Source organism: Salvelinus alpinus, chromosome 5 (assembly GCF_045679555.1).
Source record: "Salvelinus alpinus chromosome 5, SLU_Salpinus.1, whole genome shotgun sequence".
Classification (NCBI taxonomy): domain Eukaryota; kingdom Metazoa; phylum Chordata; class Actinopteri; order Salmoniformes; family Salmonidae; genus Salvelinus; species Salvelinus alpinus.
The window spans coordinates 47188339-47210501 of record NC_092090.1 but is presented as its reverse complement, the minus strand read 5'-3'; the positions used below and the strand labels follow the sequence as shown (position 1 = coordinate 47210501).

The 22163-nt window shown below is 41.4% G+C and overlaps 1 protein-coding gene across 4 annotated transcripts in view; it reads left to right on the top strand.

Annotated features, from left to right (window-relative positions):
• Positions 1 to 1752: 1752 nt before the first annotated feature.
• The window catches only part of LOC139575063 (tetraspanin-4-like), a 113414-nt gene continuing 93003 nt past the window's right edge, over positions 1753 to 22163 (top strand). The window contains exons 1-2 of one of the 4 annotated variants that reach the window (XM_071400038.1): positions 1753 to 2052; positions 19773 to 19852. In XM_071400038.1, coding sequence (XP_071256139.1) covers positions 19790 to 19852 — 63 coding nt within the window. In that variant the 5' untranslated portion in view covers positions 1753 to 2052; positions 19773 to 19789. Of the gene's footprint in view, positions 2053 to 12164; positions 12190 to 18019; positions 19853 to 22163 lie in introns of those variants that run through there. The other 3 variants (XM_071400037.1, XM_071400035.1, XM_071400036.1) reach the window with 3 other exon arrangements.

Genomic DNA, 22163 nt, shown 5'->3' with positions numbered 1-22163 from the left:
ACAATGCCTTGAAACAGAATTCAGTCTATGACTATATCAATAAACTGTAGCCCAGGCCAACTCTACTCTTAGAAAGAATGGTACTATCTACTTAAAAGGGTTCTCCGGCTGTCCCCATAGGAGATCCCTTTTTGGTTCCAGGTAGTACCCATTTTTATTCCAAGTAGAACACTATTGGGTTCCATGTATTATACCTGTTATCCTATGGGGAAAGCAGAAGGACACTTTTGGAACCTTGTTCTCTAAGAGTGTATGTGAATCCAATAAGAATGTAATGAATGACTGTAACTGTCTTGAACAACAATGGGTCCTGGAGAAGACTAGCCTACCTTCATCAGGGCAGAAGGCACCTCAACTTTCTTTTCATTTGGTAACATTGCATAATTAAAAAAGGATTATAAACCAACTTTGGGAAAAGTTATAGTCCCAATGAACATTCTGTAAAAGTACATCTGATGTCAAATAGGGACTATTAACTAGAGAACCCTTTAGCTAGCTAGGTTGCACATAAAAACAATGTATCAAATATCAATCAATTATGGTATCAAAGGCTTTAAAAATGTACTAGAATGTAGCTTACCGGAGACAAATCGCCAGGCGTTCAACTGCGCTGATGGACTCCCGGTAGTTAGTATCCATCCGGGCGATCCTGGCTCCAACCATCTGGAGCAGGTGATCGAACTCGCTTCGGTCCAGACGAAAGTAACTTTGGAATTCCTCTCCAAACAGTCGAAGCTCTTGAATGAGACGGTGGAACTCCCCTGCCTGCTTTCGGGACTTTAACCATCTCTGGACCCACACAGACCTGCGCTTTCGGCGGGGCTGGTCCCGGCCCAACAGCGCGATCACGACCATCTTCCTCAACGTTGGTCTCATTGTTGAAAGAGCCTACTCTGCTATCTTGACTATTATTGCATTTCGCTCCAAAACTGCATTTTGGAGGGAAATGTATTATAGGCTCTAACAATTAATTTGTGGATGTCATCGAATAAATAATATACTTGGCAAATAAATGAATAAAACATGTAAAGAAATTATGCAATCAAACTGTTTTTATTATGTTATCACACATTTGTTTACTGGATATGTGTGCAACAAAAAATCAACATTCACATTTTGCTAATTTCTGTCAAGTCTACGCATACAATTTGATCACACAGAACGTACTGCAACTGCCTCTGCAACGCAATGCCGCAAGGCAAACGCAGCGTTCCATTGGAAATGAATGTACTTCTGGTGTATCAAAACGAAAAGACACAGTCGGTGTGTTCGAAGCGTAAGGAGGACACTGGTGTGTTCATGCAGGAACCAATGGGTGCTCGATGTGGGGCGTTAATGCAGGAACCAATGGGAAGCTGTATCATAAACATAGCGTTTACAGCGGACTTTAATTTTTGGACGCTAAATCCGAAAACCGGAAGTAAATGTTTAAAATGTAAAATACAGGTCAACAATTTACATTGTTACATCATTCAAAACAGAACGCAGGTATTAACAATAAAATACTAAAACATACCAAAAATATAAATGAAATAATAAAAAATTAAAAAACAATTCTAGTGCAATTGTAATCACTCTGAAAAAATCTTATTACAATGATTCAGGAAAATGTTATTATTTTTGTTTTTCACTCGGATTAATGTTTTAATAAGATAGTTAAATTCAATCAAAAATATGTGTAATTTTTGTATAGAATTTTGGAATTTTTGTTTGTGTATAAAGTATTTGGGAACAAGAATAAAACAGGGAAACAGAAATGGTGTTACCGCCACCTTCTGTACTAGAGAAGGAGCGCATGTAAAACTGATTGAAATGTACCTATCATCACCATTGCGGAGCTCCAGAAACGTGTTCGCCCGATGGGAATTCAAATGTGTAGGCTACTACAGTAACGTTACTGATATATTTGAAAGTGGTTCTAGTTTTACAACGGGAACCTCAGGCACGAGAGAGACAAATAGAGAGAGCGAGAAAGAGTGAACTTTCAAAGTTAGCCTACTCACCGAGTATTCTACGGGGAGGACCATTATTGACGAGAAAATATAAATAGAGGTAAGCCTACATTTCCCCTGGCAATATTGCTATTTTCAGCCAATTTATAGATTACAGACCTAGCTAACATACCAATTGATGCTAATGTGCTGTGCAAACTATTTTAATTGTCTATTTCAAGAACTTTTTTCTGACACACACAGAATAACTATTTATTATTATGACAGCTACTTTAATACCTTTTGGGAAGAGTTTTGAATACATGGTCATGGAAACAAGCAATTTCTTATCATCATGACAACATCTTCAAAATCACACCAACGTCCCTTAGGAGAGTTAGTATTATAGTTATATACTATTATATACTTAGGGCTACTAATTTACTAATTCAATATTTATCCAATTCCGTAGCAACCACGTGATGATTCAAATGTATCTCCTCATGTTGTTTTTTTCAAATCAAAATCAAATTATATTTGTCACACACCGAATACAACAAGTGTAGACCTTACCATGAAATGCTTACTTACAAGCCCTTAACCAACAATGCAGTTTTATGAAACTAAAGTAAAAAAAATTAAAAAGTAACACAATAAAATAACAAAAATGAGGCAATATACTGCCTCATTTTTGTTATTTTATTGTGTTACTTTTAAAAAAATTTGTGGAGTGGTTCTAGTTCTGTGGAGTGAGGAACGAGAAAGGGTGTCAGAGAGAAACTTTCTCCTGGTTTCAGATAAAAGACAGAAATAAACTTTCCCTAGAGAATAACATTTCAGAATTCCAAGCATTCCTGGAGCTGTTCCCTCCCTTGTATTGGCTTTCCTTCTTTTGGAAGAGGAACATTGAGCCTCACTGACTGCCCAACTCATACCCACAGATAAAGGCAGGCTGATCAGCCCTACAGTACAATTTCATCATAGGACAAGAATACTTTATGTGATCTTATATTATAGGCTGGTATAGGAATGTAGGATGTTTTCTATTACAAATGTGTTAACTTCCATCTCTACAGTGAATTCGGAAAGTATTCAGACCCCTTGACTTTTTCCACATTTTGTTACGTTACAGCCTTATTCTAAAATTGATTAAAAAAATGTTTTCCCTCATCAATCTACACACAATATCCCATAATGATAAAGTGAACACATGTTTTTAGACATTTTAGCAAATGTATTAAAAATAAAAAACAGAAATACCTTATTTATGTAAGTATTCAGACCCTTTGCTATGAAACAAAAAAATGAGCTCAGGTGCATTCTGTTTCCATTGATCATCATGGAGATGTTTCTACAACTTGATTGGATTCCACCTGTGGTAAATTCAATTGATTGGACATGATTTGGAAAGGCACACACCTGTCTATATAAGGTCTCACAGTTGACAGTGCATGTCAGAGCAAAAACCAAGACATGAGGTCGAAGGAATTGTCCGTAGAGCTCCGAGACAGGATTGTGTCGAGGCACAGATCTGGGGATGGGTACCAAAACATTTCTGCAGCATTGACGGCCCTGAAGAACAGTGGCCTCCATCATTGTCCTAGAGCTGGCCGTCCGGCCAAACTGAGCAATCTGGGGAGAAGGGCCTTGGTCAGGGAGGTTACCAAGAACCCGATGGTCACTCTGACAGAGCTCCAGAGTTCCTCTGTGGAGATGGGAGAACCTTCCAGAAGGACAACCATCTTTGCAGCACTCCACCAATCAGGCCTTTATGGTAAAGTGGCCAGACGGAAGCCACTCCTCAGTAAAAAGCACATGACAGCCCGCTTGGAGTTTGCCAAAAGGCGCCTAAAGACTCAGACCATGAGAAACAAGATTCTCTGGTCTGATGAAACCAAGATAGAACTCTTTGGCCTGTTTGCCAAGCATCACGTCTGGAGGAAACCTGGCACCATTCCTACGGCGAGGAATAGATGTGGCAGCATCATGCTGTGGGGATGTTTTTCAGCGGCAGGGATTGGGAGACTAGGCAGAATTGAGGGAAAGATAAACGGAGCAAAGTACAGAAAATCCTTGATGAAAACCTGCTCCAGAGCGCTCAGGACCTCAGACTGGGGCAAAGGTTCACCTTCCAACAGGACAATGACCCTAAGCACACAGCCAACACAATGCAGGAGTGGCTTCGCAACAATGTCCTTGAGTGGCCCAGCCAGGACTTGAACCCGATCGAACATCTCTGGAGAGACCTGAAAATAGCTGTGCAGCAATGCTCCCCATCCAACCTGACAGAGCTTGAGAGGATCTGCAGAGAAGAATGGGAGAAACTCCCCAAATACAGGTGTGCCAAGCTTGTAGCGTCATACCCAAGAAGACTCAAGGCTGTAATCGCTGCCAAAGATGCTTCAACAAAGTACAAAAATGTCTAAAGAAAATGTTTTTTGCTTTGACATTGTGGCTAGATTGAGGGGGAAAAAACAATAGAATATTTTTTTTTATAACCTTTATTTAACTAGGCAAGTCAGTTAAGAACAAATTCTTATTTACAATGATGGCCTACCGGGGAACAGTGGGTTAAATGCCTTGTTCAGGGGCAGAACGACAGATTTTTACCTTGTCAGCTCGGGGATTTGATCCAGCAACCTTTCGGTTACTGGCCCAATGCATTGTATGTCATGACCAACCAACTGAGGACCATCAAAGTGACTTATCATTCATATCGATATAATTCTTGTTGTTGTATATTGCAGCAATATGCTTACAGTACATGAACGTGTTGGTGTTATGCCAATGCAGAGCTTAGTAAACATAGCGAGAGCACAGACACAGCCTCCTCCATATGCGCGCCCACACCTCAACAGGCCAACGCGGATGAACTGATGAACTCTAACTTCTCAGTTGGCAGTAGCCTACTGTTTACATTGACTTGCACAAGCCGAGAGAAAATGGAACAGGCATACCCCAAGTTTGGGCTTTGATATTTGGCCATGTTTTTTCTGTTGTGTTCACTAACAAGGCCAAGGTTTTAAAAAGTATTTGAAAAACAGTTTAAACAGGAACGATAAAAAAGGGGGGGTGGAGAAGGCAGAGGGAGTGTTTTGGTTTTACTCCTGCAGCTGGTGTTTTTTTTCCCTGAGAGCTTTATGGGCGACTTGTGGCTCCCTCTAGGTGTGGCAACATTCGGGTCGGGATAATTATCGCAAACACTGGCTCCACTGAGAGTGGACATGCCAACCCAGCTCTGTATAGTAGGTGTGTGTGTGTGTGTGTGTGTGTGTGTGTGTGTGTGTGTGTGTGTGTGTGTGTGTGTGTGTGTGTGTGTGTGTGTGTGTGTGTGTGTGTGTGTGTGTGTAAAAGAGGGAGAAAGAGAAATAGGTCATAATAAATAATACATGTATTTTTATCGTCAATTGCACACAAGGTCCAACCAAAACTTGACTTCTGCTTTTAACCCAACCTCTCTGAATTGGAGAGGTGCTGGGGGCTTCCACATTGGGTGCCCGGGGAACTGTTGTGGGGGGTTAACTGCCTTGCTCAAGGGTAGAATGACAGATGTCCACCTTGGGGATTCAAACTAGCAACCTTTCGGTTACTGGCCCAACGCTCTAACCACTAGGCTAAAGATTGTAGAGCGTTTGTGTAACGATTGTCGTCGGGAGAAGGAGATGAGGACCAAGGTGGAGCGTGGTGCATGTTCATATTTAATATAATAGCAACCGAACACTAAATACAAAAATGACAAAAGAATAACCGAAACAGTTCTGTCTGGTACAGATACGAAACAAAAAACAACTACCCACAAACCCAGGTGGGAACAGGCTACCTAAGTATAGCTCCCAATCAGAGACAACGATTGACAGCTGCCTCTGATTGGGAACCACACCAGGCCAAACACATAGAAACACAAAAACCTAGAAAAAAGAACATAGACTGCCCACCCTAGTCACACCCTGGCCTAACCAAAATAGAGAATAAAAAGCCTCTCTGTAGCCAGGGCATGACAGTTTGTTTGTGTGGTAAAAGGATGTGTAGTGAGTGTGTGTATTCCTGGACAATGCACAGAGAAGCCCTTTTAGGCACAAGTGGGTGGAAAGATTTGTACATACAGGTGCTGCCTTCTGAAGGGCCTTCTAAAATATAAAGGGAGAGAGAGAGGGAAATGTAGAACTAGCACTAGACAGGCACTATACTGTATACACACACTTCACAAAATTTACCATTGTGCCTCTTGCCAGGTTGGTTGTAAGATCAGATGCAGATGTGAACAAGGCCATGTTGGACCTATTTTGAAGTGTCTTTTGTTTGTTTACTATTGTGTGGGAGTGCTGAAGTTAAGTAAATGGAGTGAAAAACCAAATGCCTCAACCACACACTCTTCCTCCCTCTCAGTCTCACCACACACTCTTTGGGCAACAATAACATCTGTCTCTTGTTCAGTCTCTCTTCTTTCACTCTCTCTCTCTCTCTTCTCTGTCTCTCTCTCGTTTTCAATTTTTCTCTCCCCATTTATTTTTATTTTGTATTTCAGTGAGACTACATTGATTTACTCTTTACTGCATTTCAAACTCTGTTGTCCAGACTGTCATGAATGAATGGTTGCTTGCCAATCATTCTGTGGGGAGTTCCCTATAGATAAGTACACTGCAATAGAAGGACCATTAATATCTTGATGGTTTACATGGGGCTATTTCGACCTCTGGAGAGTGACCGGGTAATCTGGCATAGTAGTAATGTAATCTGGCATAGTAGTGAGATTGAGTGCTTGTAAAGATGGAGGCTTCATTCAGTCCACAACTCAATACTCCTGTGGTAAAACTCTGTCACACATGAACGTGTAACTAGCTGACTGAGGAGCTTTCTTGTATATCTGATCGGTTTGATATGGTGTTATTGTGTATACTGTGATAATGGTCTTATGCTATGTTGTATAGTGCCTTTAGTGCAGAAAAGGCGCTTTAGTATATGACATAAAGTATTATAACACTGAAAAAGCCTAACACGCTGTTGTGAATTTGGTGGATAGAGCCAGGAGCTGGACTTGAACCAGGGACCTCATGCATGTCAGCACAATCCACAACCACTTTGTTGAAGAGCCTGCTCTTGATAGTCAGCAGGACGCATAGTGCTGTATTTTAGACATGGTTGCGGCATTATCTATTTATTTAATGTAAATCAGTCCTTTTTAAAGACTCATTTTCCACTCCGCTGTTCACCTCATCCTCCCCGCTGCTCTCCTCCAGTTCGCAAATATTATAAATGCAGCTGAAATGTCACAGTGCAGCTAATATGACACTTCGTCATTGAACAAATATCCATTTCAGTTCAGGGTGTTTTATGTAATTATATCCTCAATTAGCTCCTAGTGTCTGTCACACTTAGTTAGCATATAAGCATATTATACTGAACAAAAATATAAACGCGACTTTCAAAGATTTTACTGAGTTACAGTTCATTGAAGGAAACCAGACAATTTAAATAAATAAATAAATTAGGCCCTAATCTATGGATTTCACATGGGGGCGCAGCCAATTCATTTTTTGTAGAAGCACCATTTAGGCTATTACAGCTTTGAGTCATTTTGGGTATGTCTGTATCAGCTTTGCACATCTGGATTTGGGGATTTTCTTCCAAACTCCCCAAATACAGGTGTGCCAAGCTTGTAGCGTCATACCCAAGAAGACTCGAGGCAGTAATCGCTGCCAAAGGTGCTTCAACAAAGTACTGAGTAAAGGGTCTGAATACGGATGTAAATGTGATAATTTTTTTCAACAATTTCTACAAAGCTGTTTTCACTTTGTCATTATGAGGTATTCTGTGTAGATTGATGAGGGGAAAAAACAATTTAATCCATTTTAGAATAAGGTTGTAGTGTAGCAAAATGTGGAAAAAGTCAAGGGGTCTGAATACTATCCAAATGCACTGTAAATGCCACGAATTATGTTTTGTTAATGTCAGTATTGCCTTGTAGCTTACAATGTATGCCTTGTATGTGAATCCATTCATTTTACAAAGGTGTTAAATAATACTTGCTTTGATATTCATTTCTCATGACCATTCCTTGATCTTAGTTAGCTAAACGCATAATACTTGATTGCACGTGTTTGTTCTAGAATGTTAAATGGAGTCAGCTATTCAGTTTAATAGACTTTGTTAACATGCACATTACATAGTCTTATCATGGGTTGCATGTGTAAGGTATACAGTGCCTTCAGAAAGTATTCATACCCCTTGACTTCTTCAATATTTTGTTGCTACAGCCTGAATTCAAAATTGATTAAATAGATTTTTTTTCTCATCTATTTACACACAAAACCCCATAATGACAAAGTGAAAACATGTTTTTAGACATTTTTGCAAATGCATTGAAAATGAAATACAGAAATATATGCCAATTACCAGACACTTTTATCCAAATGACTTATAGTAGTGTGTGTCTACAGTACATTTTCATATGGGTGGGCCCAGTGGGAATCAAACCCACAATCATAACTCAGCAAGTGCCATGCTTTTCCAAATGAGCCACACAGGACTCCATGTAGGCTACATGCAGATCACCCGTCATGGATTGGTGTTTCGTCTTGCGAAAGTTGCTAGATGGTGATTTGCTGTCTTCAGAGGAGGTAAATAGAGATCAATGGTTGAACAAATTAGCACACTAACACAGCAAATCAATCAACCAAATGGGAACTTATGTAAATGTATTTGCTTCTATTAGCTTCACCCCTAACAAGGTCCTCCATTATGTCATTAGCATGCATGGTCTGCCACACCACAGTCCACAGTGACTCGCGCTCTCATTGAGAAGTTCACAAGGTGCTGTTTTACTTGCTCGGCCGGGTTTAGTTGCCATGGCAACAAATCTGTCAGAAATCGGAAAGAATGTGTTGTCCAATCCTGAAGCCCCCCCCTAGCTCTGCTTTATTTCAAAAATACATTGTGGGAAAGTTTGCGACACAGTTCACACAGTCATAGATTTTCCTAGATCAAGTATTCCCTCTGTTTTTGAAAAAAAGAGTGAGCCTGATCAAAGCTGAAGTGAAGTCCCAGGGCACATCTCTCATTCTTCCCTGTTCTCTCTACTAATCTGACTCTCTCTGTCTACCTTTCTCTCTCTCTACCTGTCTCTCTCTCTGCTATGTGTTATACAGTATGTGTTCCCAATTGTTTTCCGAACATTTAATACCTTAGCCTGATTCAATATTGTTAACCTGCAGTAGTTGGCTGACTCATTGTTTTTGTGCAGTTGGATTACACTTCCTGGTGTCTTTGGAGAGAGTGATGATGCAGTTAGGGATAATGCCATGCCAGCTGTCAAGCGTTCTTATGCTGTGAGAGGGAGGCAGGGGACGTTATTTAGGAAACAGACACATATTTTGTGTTCACGCTGACATTGTCTACTTACTGGGTGACAGTGGGGTTATGACTATTTTGATTTAAAAGCTGATTGAGGCCACAAAGGACTTACTGCATCAGCAGGTTTGACACTGTTGGGATATAATGTAACATTTCTGTGAACATGCAGTGTTTAAATTGACCACCAGTGGGAAAGATAGTCAAACGAAAGTGTCTCAACTCATCCAAATACTGGAAAGAAACATCATGTTAGCGTGTGTGAATGGACTAGACTGAGGGATTGTGCGTGTTTGGTAGTTATTTAGTGTTTGACCCTTTTATCATTACGTCAACTCCTAGAGTTAGTTCCCTCATCCCCCAATTACCCTCCTTTCTCATTCCCCAAACATAAATAGGTGTTCTACTTAACACTCCCCTTTTTCTCACCTACTTTCATTTTTGCTCCAGTTTTCTTTCCTGCTATTTCTGTTCACCTGTCACCAGAACATTAGCAAGTCAGATAGAATTTTTTTTGTTGACCAACCTGAGACAAATAAGACAATTGGGAAACCTAAATCCAGCATACAGTAAAAATGCCCTCTGTAGGTTTCTCATCATTCTTACATATGACTATCAACATTCTGTTGTAGCAAATTTTCTGCCGATTTAAATAAGGTGTCCAGCCTCCTCACCTCTCCCAGCCACCACAGTTGTGTAGGACTACTGTTTAACATCTTTGGTTTGGAGTCATGTTGGACAGCTTGTACCTTAATGCAACTCAGGTTGTAAAGATATTAGTTATCCCACGAGCTATAGACTTGCCGTGCAAAGAGGTAAGATCAATGTTGGACTCACCACTTTATTGTATTATTTCAAACTGAATCGTTCTTTAAAAAAAAAAATATATAATAATATATACCATTTAGCAGATTCTTTTATCCAAAGCGACATAGTTATGCGTGTAAAAAAGAAAATGTTTACGAGTAAAGACAACATGACTGAAATGGTAATATACGTTTGTTGGAAAAGATGTGTAGAGGAGTGGACCACAATCTGTTGGAGTGCTTATCTCTCCATTTTACTTTTATCCTATTATTATTATTATTATTATTATTTTAGTATTTATCCTACAGTTCTGTGTATGTCTACTAATTAACATCCTCTCTCTCCATGCAAACAGTCCTCCACTAACAGTAATTATGATTTGGGTAATTAGGTGTTCACAGGCTTATGTACTTGAAAGAATTCTTAAGAATATACCGCCACTGTTAACCAGTTTCAATTTATTTGCTACTTAGCAAACACCTTCGGTGTTGGTTTTAATGAACATTTTAGTACATTAAATAAACATTCAATCCACTGGGCACAGACGTCAGTTCAACGTCTAGTTTTGATTTATGTAACGGATGTGAAATGGCTAGCTAGTTAGCGGGTACGCGCTAATAGCGTTTGAATCAGTTACGTCACTTGCTCTGAAACCTAGAAGTAGTGTTTCCCCTTGCTCTGCAAGGGCCGCGGCTTTTGTGGAGCGATGGGTAATGACGCTTTGTGGGTGTCAGTTGTTGATGTGTGCAGAGGGTCCCCGGTTCGCACCCGTGTCGGGGCGAGGTGACGGTTTAAAGTTATACTGTTACATTTACATATGGTTGAGTTGTCAACTAATGTGAATTCAACGTGAAATCAACAAAACATTTCACTATGTCATTGGATTTAGGTAAAAAGTTGGGTGAAGAAAATAGGAAATTTCCTTTTTTCAAATCCAATCGGTTTCCACACTGATTTAACATCACGCGCTAACTGAAGTGAACATAATTAGGGCTGGTTTCTATCAGACCCCTACTGCGAAACAAGCGTGTGTTTCGACCAGGCAGTCTGTTAGGAAGTGTGGGGGAGCATATGCAGAGGACTATCATATCATTTATTTATTTTCAAACATGAATTACTTACCAGCCGGTGTGTTTCAACTAGTAAACACGATTTCCCGGTTATGGCACCAGAACTCTTATGTTCCCACAGCGGGGATGTGAACCATAGAAATAGAATTACTAATTATATTTGTATGATTATTAATTCTATATGGTGAGAACCTCAGAGGAACTCTGCATTTCTCACTTAACAGTTTAAACTGTGTATGTGCAATGTCTCTAAGCTTGCACTGACTACGATGAGGCCAGCTTTACCACAGTTGAGCTTCACCTGCAGTGAGAGTTTGATTGGGGCTATCTACAACCTAAAAGAGTTATTTGGCTGTCCCCATAGAAGAACCCTTTTAGGTTCCAGGTAGAACCTTTTTGGGTTTCATGTATAGTAGAACCCTTTCCACAGAGGAACCAAGATAACCAAAAAGAGTTCTCGTATATTCTAAGAGTGTAGCCCTATGCCATTGGTCATATTGTTTGGCCTTAGCTCAGAAGCAACACTGTGTGCTACAGAAAAGGCTTGCTCTAAGCTAGTAGCTACCGTAATCAAACAACAGCATATTGGTTCTCATTCTTTATGGTGCCAGGTTAAGTGGATGAATCGATACCCTTGGGAACTGGGAAACCATTACCAGTGAATTCGAGAGAAATATGAGACAGTTCAGCAGACGCAACACTATCTAGTGCAATCTAACGTGGGGAGGGTAATGAGTGATCCTTGGAAAAATAAACTGCTTTGGTTATAATCAAAGACGAAGTCGGGCACGTGACTGATATGCACCGTGCACACACACACCTGTCCGCTGACCTGACCCGACATGTGACCCCAATACCCTCCGCATTTACCACTTTTCTACCGCTCTGCTACTTTCCCTCTTCATCAAGTTTCCTGGAGCTCGCCAACGCACAGCCACCTGTCTGGGAAATCTAGTGAAGAGATTACTCATACTGCGAATGCAATCCCTTCACCGTTATTCACCCGCTATACTGTGTTAACGCCATGATGTACAGTAAGTGAGCCCAGTGGCTTGTGTAGGGGTGTGTGCGTGTGGGGCTGTGTGCATGCTTAGATGTGTGCTAGGTACGTTGTGATTTTTGCTTGCTGCATGTGTGTAATATCACTTTCATACTACTACGTTTTTCCCCGCCAACTTTACCATACCGAAAACTTTTTTCACGCTTTTTCCTTATAACTGAAATGTATTGCAGGTGTTGTGCCGCAAATATCCCCTTCGCGTGAACGCGCACGCACTCAATTCTTCATTGTCAGTTTAGCCTACATTTCATTTTAGTCGCAGAAAGCATTTTTTATTTGTGTCCTTTGATCGCGGGGCAGCCACTAGTAATGTCTGCAGTTTTCGGTTTGGCTATCTGTTTTAAGTGTGTTAGTCTATAAATAAACCTCTTTGCCAAAATGTATCTCTTTGACTAGTAGTATATCTTATTGACTAGTAGTTGTTCTGAAATGTGTATTGCTTGCCTACATTTTACTCCCTCTATGTTAAATATAACACACATACATTAATTATTAATTTCTGTTGCCTATCCTGATGTGAAGTTTGTTCTATTGAAAGTATTTGACTCTGACGTGTACCATAGAAAGTATTTGACTCTAGTGACAAAATTTAAGGAAATTAGAAGGGGGGGGGGGTTCCGAAATTCTCCTCCCCCTTCTAATTTCCTTAATTTTGTGGCTAGAGTCAAATACTTTCTGTGACACACTACTGGTCAACCTGAGTTTGAGCTACCAAAAATGACTCTGAAGTGTGCCAGGCCTTGCAGTCCCAAGATAGAAGGGAGGTGAGACTTTCGGCAGGCAAGAAAATGGCCTTGCCGAACCCCCCTTCTAATTTCCTTAATTTTGTCACTAGTCAAATACTTTCTGTGGCACACATCAGAGTCAAATACTTTCTATAGAACAAACTTCACGTCAGGATAGGCAACCGAAATTAATAATTAATGTATGTGTGTTATATTTAACATAGAGGAGGGAGTAAAATGTAGGCAAGCAATAAACATTTCAGAACAACTACTAGTCGAATAGGACATGGGAGAGATGACACATTTTGGCAGAGATGTATTTATAGACTAATACAACACCTGTATCAAAGCCGAAACTTTAATTTCCACCTAATGATCTAGTAATCATTTCAGTAAACTTCTGCCTATGGCTTAAGGCATCCGAATACTTCCCATCCAAAACAGTTCGGAAAAGTTTGTGCATATATTATGAATAGATTTTATTCAGCAAGGGTTTTCCGGCTGTTCGTGTGTTTTCTCGAGGCAAGCTGAAATCGGTAGCCCAAGTCTATGCCCATTCGTTGGTGATTGGTCAACAGTAGGGATTATTCACCAAACATTTTAGTTGGGTGTACAATTGCGCAACAAAAAATCTCCTCGGGCAAAACGTAAAAATTAATGACAGATTTCTTGAGTTATTTTAGATGAATACTGACTATTTTGGCTACGGTGTCTCAAGATAGACAAACAGAACTATTGCTGCTTTTTCTCTCGTTTTTCAAGCAAAGGTATTTTAAGGGAGAATGCGAGCACACTCGTTAGGCTATGTGCCAGCCGAATCAAGGCATGCTTACGCCTTTAGTATGAAACATATCTTAATACTGAGGCGGCATTGGCACGCACTACGCTCTTAAACTCTTGATGGTTGCTAGGCAGCACAAGTTAACCATCCTTCTGCCAGTTCTAAACTTTGCAAGGCATGTCACTCTTCTTCGCATACCCTACCACTAAGCATGAAATGTTTTTAACCACAACTGGATGGACCCATAAAGAATTACTGTGGGAATAAATATTACTGAATGACAAAAATATTGGAATAAAGTAGGCTATTTCAATTGAAGGCCTGTATCAAATTGTTGCTTATTGAAACTCCCGAAGTCCTCCAATCATTGTAATACATTTGAAGCCATACCTGCGTGTGGTCAACTAGATGATAATTTCAGCACCGTTTTGATTGATTTATCAAGAGGAGTCAAAGGAGTCAATGTCAGATTTTGTTTTTCACTGAATCTCTGTTTTCGTATTGGTTAGGTAACAAATAGGCTGGGGAAATGTTATCTAAATTGAGGTGAGTGCTGCTCATGATCATCTTGTCTAGTTGGCTCATCTATTTGAACATTTTGCCGGCATGTTATGTAGTTTAACAAGTGGATTATGTTGCTCTTCACTTGCAGTCGCTTAGTAGCCTAGGTCTACGTTTTTGCCCAAAAGCCTGAGACGTCATTGACTTGTCTGTCTCTGTCTGTATGGGCTATTTGGTTAATTGGTTTCTGGCTGCGCAAATAAGTGGGGGTTGTATAGCTCATTTATTCGTTTGCCCATCTATCACTGATCAGAAACATTCAGCATGCAATAATGTTGCCCAAATCAAATGTAGGCCTTTTTGTTTTGCTCGATCGCATGTATGCAACTCCACAGGACCGCGGAGGTTGTAAAATATTAACACGAGACTCGCATGCTTTTGAAAATAGGATTGCTTTTATTTTCTATCAGTATCATGATGAAGATACGCTCAACGTTAAGACCCTACGTCTGCACCCTAACAAAGTGGGTAAGAAAGAGATGAAACATGGATAAAAAAATAAAAAAAGCATGGGTTTGGGCTGTTTCAAAAATATCACATTTTTTCACCTTCCCGTGACACAAGTTGTGTGGGGAAAATATGATTTATTTTATTCTGTATTCTTACTACAAAATATGTGTCGTTTTAAAAATACATTTTATTAGTCTTATAGTGTTTCTTAGGACCTACCAAAACAAATGAATAATAGATTTATTTTTGATGCTGTATATTCAAGGGATTTTATTCAAATAAACTCCCACCCACGTCTGCACACCACTACCACCCCATGTCACAGGAATGTGGTAAAAATGGGCCTGTTTGGAAGAGGGTCAAACAAACATTGTACATTTTTTCTTAAATCCTGTGTGTGTGTGTGGGGGGGTGGGGTGGGGGGGGGGTCTATGAGTGTGTGTATGTGCGATAGATGGATTATGTCCTGCAATCCTTACACCCTGTCCTCTAAGGGGATTTTCCCCACCAATCTCATCTAATTCCTCGGGAGACAATGGCTGCGGGATTAGACTTGCGATGAGCCAACACCTCCCCTAACCCCAGTTTTGTGTCTGTGTCAGTCTCACATACACCGTTTCCCCTGTCTCAACACCCATTCATTACAAACGCACTCATTCTCAATCATGTTCGTAATCAGCATGTGCTGATGCATAAAGAAAGCATTCCTCGACTCTGCATAGAAATCGAGAAACCTGATATGTTAGTGAAGATGGATTAGGCTCATAACATTACTGAGAGATCTGATAGATATGCATACATCGTGATTATGGCGGGTGAAGAGGTTTTCACAGGGGCTGTTAGGTGTGATGAGGTCAGCATCAGGCTGGCATCTCTTGACACTGTCCCCGGGCTGAGAATTGTAATGGATGGACGGCAGGTGCCCTCTTACATATCGCTATAGTTTATTTAGGGCTGAGACCGATGTTCTGTTTTGATGTTTGTATCGCTATAGCTGTAATTAAGATGAGATAATAGACAATGTGCTCACTTACAAATGACTCTTTAAAAAAAGTTGGGTGCTGGATCCACGTATGTAAAATCCATTTAGGACAGTACAGGGTTTCCTGCAGTGTGAGTTTGATTGAATGCCACCCAGTGTGGATATAAGTGTGGACTGTGTGGAACTGTGTTTAGATACACACTGCCCGGTATGACTGCAAATCAAATAGAAATGAATTCTATGGAGGCTGTGTGTGTGGAGGCTTTGCGGCAGATTTGATGAATTATTAAAGTTCCATTTCCTTTGTCGTTTCACACTAGGAGAGGTAATCTACCGTTGCTCTTCAGGGGCACACCGTTGTTTTTCTCTTGGTTTCTTTTACTGGGTTTGCACAGTGTTTAGTATCTGGTAATTGTACTGATCCCCTCTGTGTGGAAAGTTCACATTTTCCCCTGCCTCCTTCCAAAATAAAACCCAATACATTTTTTATTTTATTTTTGTGCAGCTGAAAATCCCAGGCAATGAAAATAGAAAATGTAGTAAAATAAATGCATTTTTGCTTGAAAATTATGACATTTAAGGACATATTTTGGCCAATTTGAAGGAATCAACTACATAGTCATATTGTTTTTATCCTCCAACCAACCTGTACTCCAGTCATGATCCAACATTGGGGTCTCTGACCCACAGTTTGGAACCACCGATCTACATCCTATTGAGACAGTCCTGCTCTCAATATTCATGCGTTGATCATTGACATTGATCAAGCATGCAATTGACTTGTCCTCAGCATGAACGTATTGATGTCACTCCACAACCATTATCATTAGTTCACTTGACAAAATATTAATGTCACGTGCCAGTGGTATAGACTACTCCTCCTCTATTAAAGAGTCCTTGTCTTGGACGTAGGTGGTCTGCTAGCCTATGATGACTACATTAGAATGTGGCCTCGCAGTCTTCTCCCCTACTTTAAGACTATTGTATTTCCTGGTCGCTTTGTCTGTTTATTGAAGGTGGCTTAGTACGTATAGTGCATTTCACAACCTGCTGAGCCTCAGGGTTTCCCTGTATACGGTAAAAGCGCCAACTGACTGACTAAGCCACAATAGGCTGGTACTCATTCATTCTCTGTGGGTCTAAAATAAAGGCAAGCATACAACAACAAGGTTATAGAGACCGTGAATGATTTATTCTTATGGGAAGTAAGGACATTGTCTGTATGTGTATAGTATTTACATTAAATGATCCATATTGTTGTCTGAATATGTTTGATGTATTTTTCGCACATTTACAAGAGGTCTGTTTCCTCCTTCCTACCTGGACCAGCCTCCAGTCCTATTTTAATTCATCATTAAATTGTCATAATGTAGTTTATCATTGCTGGTTTTATCTTTAAGATGGGGCTACCAGGCATGGTTCTCTAAGCCTGTAGAAGAGAGATTATGCTGTAAGCCTGATGGACTGATACGCATATCTACAGGGAACTGTGCTATATTCCTTATTTTGTGTGTTCAGCAATATGTGAGGTATATGGAAAAGGATTTTGGATAGGTATATTATACAGTATAGGATTTAATTTAATATCAATACAAATGCTATTTTTTAGATGATCCACACAATTACCAAACATCATTAGCAAGCAATACACAATGATAGACTGCAAGGCATTGTGTTACCCATAAGCCTAACATGTACATGCATCTAAGAACAAACTGAAAGTTCAATATTCTGCTACTGGCATCTTGGCGAGGGGAAAAATATGTTCAATCATAATTGACCTTTTTTGTTATTCAAAAGAAATTGCATGTTGGCTTGGAAGCCGTCATCACCATCCATTGTTTTGAACCAGATGGTCACAGAGTTGTGGAGCGTGTTATTTTGTTCATAGCATATGTATATCTAGGGAGAGTTTCTTGCAGCATGGGATTCTAGCTGCACTGTGTGGGTATGTTTGTTCCTGTCGGAGGGGTAGAGGTAGAAAACATGACTGTAGTCAAGCATCTATAGAGTGTAGGTTTGAGTGAGAGAACAACCTTAGAATGTGGAATGAGATGGAGAGAGAGAGAGAGAGAGGGAGAGGAAGCACTAGCATCTTTCTGGTATGTTAACCAAGGAGCAGGTCCTCTTTTGTGTGGGGTTGATGCTCACGTGTTTGTGTGTCAGAGAGAGAGCGAGGGAGAGAAAGGAACAGTGTGTGGTGCGAGGGAGGATGGGACGCAGGAAGCGGATTGGCTCAGCTCTGTAGTAGGGTGTGGCTATAGGCTGTGAATGACTGCTCCAACCCATCTCACTGTCAGGATTTGAGGACAGTTACCAAGGAGTAGAGTGGGGAGTGCTGAAATAGTGTGAGTGAATGAGAGACAGTAAGCGAGAGAAAGAGAGAGAGAGGGGGAGGGTGGAAGGGAGAGGGAGAGCGAGAGGGAGCTGGACGGTTGCTATAACACTGCAGTCTTTTTTTTCTTCCCTCATCCAAGGAAGGTGTCTCTCTCTCTTCTTCTGGAAATGACCCTGGCAGATACTTTACTCTAGTTACCCACCTAGAGAGGTAGAGGAGAAAACAAACAAAAGGGTGCACAGAAGGGAGGGAGAGAAGGAGAGGGAAAGGGAACCTTGCCTGAATGCAATGCTCTACTTGCTGGACTGTGGAACTGATAGACAGAAAGGAAGGGAGACAGAGGTGAAGAAGGAGCGAGGGAGTGAGGCAAGTAGCAAGTAGACCTGTGAAACAGCAGCTGCGGGAAGGGGAACAGAGGAAAAGCAGAAAGGGGGAGTTAGAGAGAACGAACCAGGACGAACAGGAAAACCAGGCAAGGAAAGTGGTAGAGCGCTCACCTAAAGGAAACCAAAGAATGCTCTCCTCATTTCAGTTACCTATCCTTTTCTCACGTATCTTTTCCTTTCACTCATCCCCACGCATTCACCTCAGTTTTGTCTCTTGGTCTGCACATCTTCTCTCCTTTTAACTTTTCTGCATGTGGGGGAAAGTGGAGCCAAGACAATGGACACTGGTGAACATTCAGAATCAATTCCAACTGGATATAGTACTAGCGTGCGGTCTTAATGGAGAAGTGGTTCTGGTGTAAAAGAGACTGATTGGCTAAAACACTGTTCTTGTCAAAAGTGGCTGTTTTCTGCCAGAGCGCACCTGCTCCGGAATTTCTAATGGCACCAGGTGTGACGTATCACTCAGGCAACCGACCACATTAGAGCAGTTCGGGAAGTGCCAAGCGCTCTTGCAATTATGTGTGTCCGATTCACCTGAGATTAGCAGGAATTGGAAAAACTGGAGTTTATTTTTTCAAGTGATAGACAAGTGTAGTTGTGGGATTCAGGAAAGGAACATATAACGAACAGGTGTTGTAGGATTAAGCAAAGGGAAACTGGAATATACAGGTGTTGTAGGATTAAGCAACATTAAAACGGGAATATACAGGTGTAGGATTACGAATGAAGGCACTCTGGATAACCACAGATGACAAGACATCGTCCACAGACGGATTTGAGGTGATGTGTTTAATCTTAGCTGGTCTATCGCTGCAGGGGCACAGTTGGACTACATGCCTATTCACGCTTCAGTTTCTGTGGTGAGAACACTGTAGGCTGGTTTGCTTAGAAACAGTTGCTATTCCACATTACTGGCACCACAACTATGCACATTTGTCCCCTGAGGACACGTTATTTGGACTTTGTGTCTCTGTTTAGGTCTTAAGTGACTTTTTTTGTGTGGGCTCTCAAAGACATCTTGAAGCTCTTGAGGGTGTTGAAATAAAACTTTGGCTGTTGCTCGCGTCTCACCTCTGGTTGGTCCATGAGGCGCTCGAGCACGGACGAGACGCCGTACCGGCGCAGTCCCTCACTGGACAGCAAGCCCGAGACGCCACCCTTCACCTCGGGCTTCCACAGCTACAGTGGCGAGTACGAGTATAAACGTCCGCCCTTTGCATTCGGCTTCCACACGGCGCCAGGTCCGCAGGCGGCTAAAGGCCGCTACACCACCTCGCAGGGGAAGAAGTATGTGGTGTTTTACCTGGACCTCTCCTTCATCTTCCTCCTAGAGCTGCGGCGCTGCAGGATGGCTGAGGGCTGCATGAGGAGCCTGCGCTACGGTATGGTCTTCTTCAACCTCCTCTTCTGGGTGAGTCCAGCTTTTTGGCATTTGGAGTGTGTGTGTGGTGGGGGTGTTTGAGATGTGGCAAGTCTTGGTGATTCCAGTGTGTCTGTCTGTCTGTCTGTGTCTGTATAGGTGTTATGAGTGATTATGTGGGTGTAATTCATTAAGTTTAGTTTCTGTATTTCTATCTGGGTATATTTCTGCCTGTTTGTGTTCAGCCTATGCATGCGCAAACCTGTTTGTATCGCGGGTATCACTTTATTGAAATAGATGTGATAATGAATTAGTGTGACTATCTTACTCTTTTGCAAAAGTGGCTGCTGTCAATTTGGTCCGTCTACTACACAATCCTATCTTTTTACACTTGGGGGCTCTTGACTGTGTCTGTTTGATTGTGTCAGTCTCACGGCGATAGCATCCGTCCCCTCACCACTCTTTTGACGCCTGCACGGCTTGTCAAACGTGACCGTTAAGCTTCAAATTCACAGATGTCTATCTATACTCACCCTTCATGACCTTCCTTTATCCTTTTCTCTGCATGCTCTGGGAATTTGGGTCTCTACAGCGTCCTGATTCTATGGTCCCCTTTGACTAATTGAATGTGCCTGTCCTCTTTCGTAATAAAATGAGGTCTTGTACATTGGAAAGCAATCACTGCGAAGGCCCACTCCTTCCTGGCAGCCAGTGACCTCCAGACCCTTTTTAAAACCAGCTATAACCTGCTGCCAGAAAGGGGTCAATGTATTTGTGATTAGCAGCTGTGTCTGTGTGTGGGAGAGGGGGGGGGGGTCACGGGCAATACATGCTGGCAAACAAAATGATCACTTACATGTGAGAGAGGTCTTGTCATGGGGTATACTTTTTACCTCTTAAGATATGTATGCTTCTAATAAGATGAAACGGGCAGAGCTCTTCAATTGGAAATAGTTTCCCTTTTAAAAGTCTGGAGCTAAATGACAGGGATGTTTGGTGTATCCTCTGTCTAGCCACACACCCCATGAGCATGGCACTTCATTTTATCTGCTCCTGTTTGTTGCCCTGCATAAGAACATCTGCTAAATGACTTAAATGTAAAACATATTGTGCCATCATCAATACAGCTAATTAGCCTGTTATATAGCTAATTAGCCTGTTATATTTGATGTTGTATAGGCCTAGGCCCATTTATTTTCTGAAATTCACTGAAGAGGATGGTCCTCCCCTTCCTCCTCTGAGGAGCCTTCACAGATGCCCGTCCATGTGGTAGGCCCACCATTTTGTTAAACAGACCGTTGCATTTGGCTTTTTTTAGTCCGTATTCCTGTAACTAATCAATTTGGCTATTTAAGCTATGATCAGCTTGTCAAAAATGTACGGATACAAACTTGAAACCACTGATCATGACAATGGGATGAAACTCCTGGACAGCACTTGTGATTGTCCATTCCATATTGACCATTTTACTTTGACCTGTCCTGTTTTTAGGATATGTTGTTTGCTAACATGACAGCGCAATTTTTATTTGATTGGGTGTCATTTAGGTTTGGCTATTTGATTGGAGAAACCTGCATGATGTAAAAAGTGTCCATCTTACATTGTCATACATTTTATGTCCAGCCTGTAGGCTACAGAAAACTCACTTATCCTATATGTGCTACATGATTTATTATAAACTCAGCAAAAAAATGTATGTCCTCTCACTGTCAACTGTGTTTATTTTCAGCAAACTTAAATATTTGTATTAACGTAACAAGATTCAACAACAGACAAACTGAACAAGTTCCACAGACATGTGACTAACAGAAATTTAATAATGTGTCCCTGAACAAAAGGGGGTCCAAATCAAAAGTAACAGTCAGTATCTGGTGTGGCCACCAGCTGCATTAAGTACTGCAGTGCATCTCCTCCTCATGGACTGCACCAGATTTGCCAGTTCTTGCTGTGAGATGTTACCCCACTCTTCCACCAAGACACCTGCAAGTTCCCGTACATTTCTGGGGGGAATGGCCCTAGCCCTCACCCTCCGATTCAACAGGTCCCAGATGTGCTCAATGGGATTGAGATCCGGGATCTTCGCTGGCCATGGCAGAACACTGACATTCCTGTCTTGCAGGAAATCATGCACAGAACGAGCAGTATGGCTGGTGGCATTGTCATGCTGGAGGGTCATGTCAGGATGAGCCTGCAGGAAGGGTACCACATGAGGGAGGAGGATGTCTTCCTTGTAACGCACAGCATTGAGATTGCCTGAAATGACAAGCTCAGTCCGATGATGCTGTGACACACCGCCCCAGACCATGACAGACCCTCCACCTCCAAATCGATCCTGCTCCAGAGTACAGGCCTCGGTGTAACG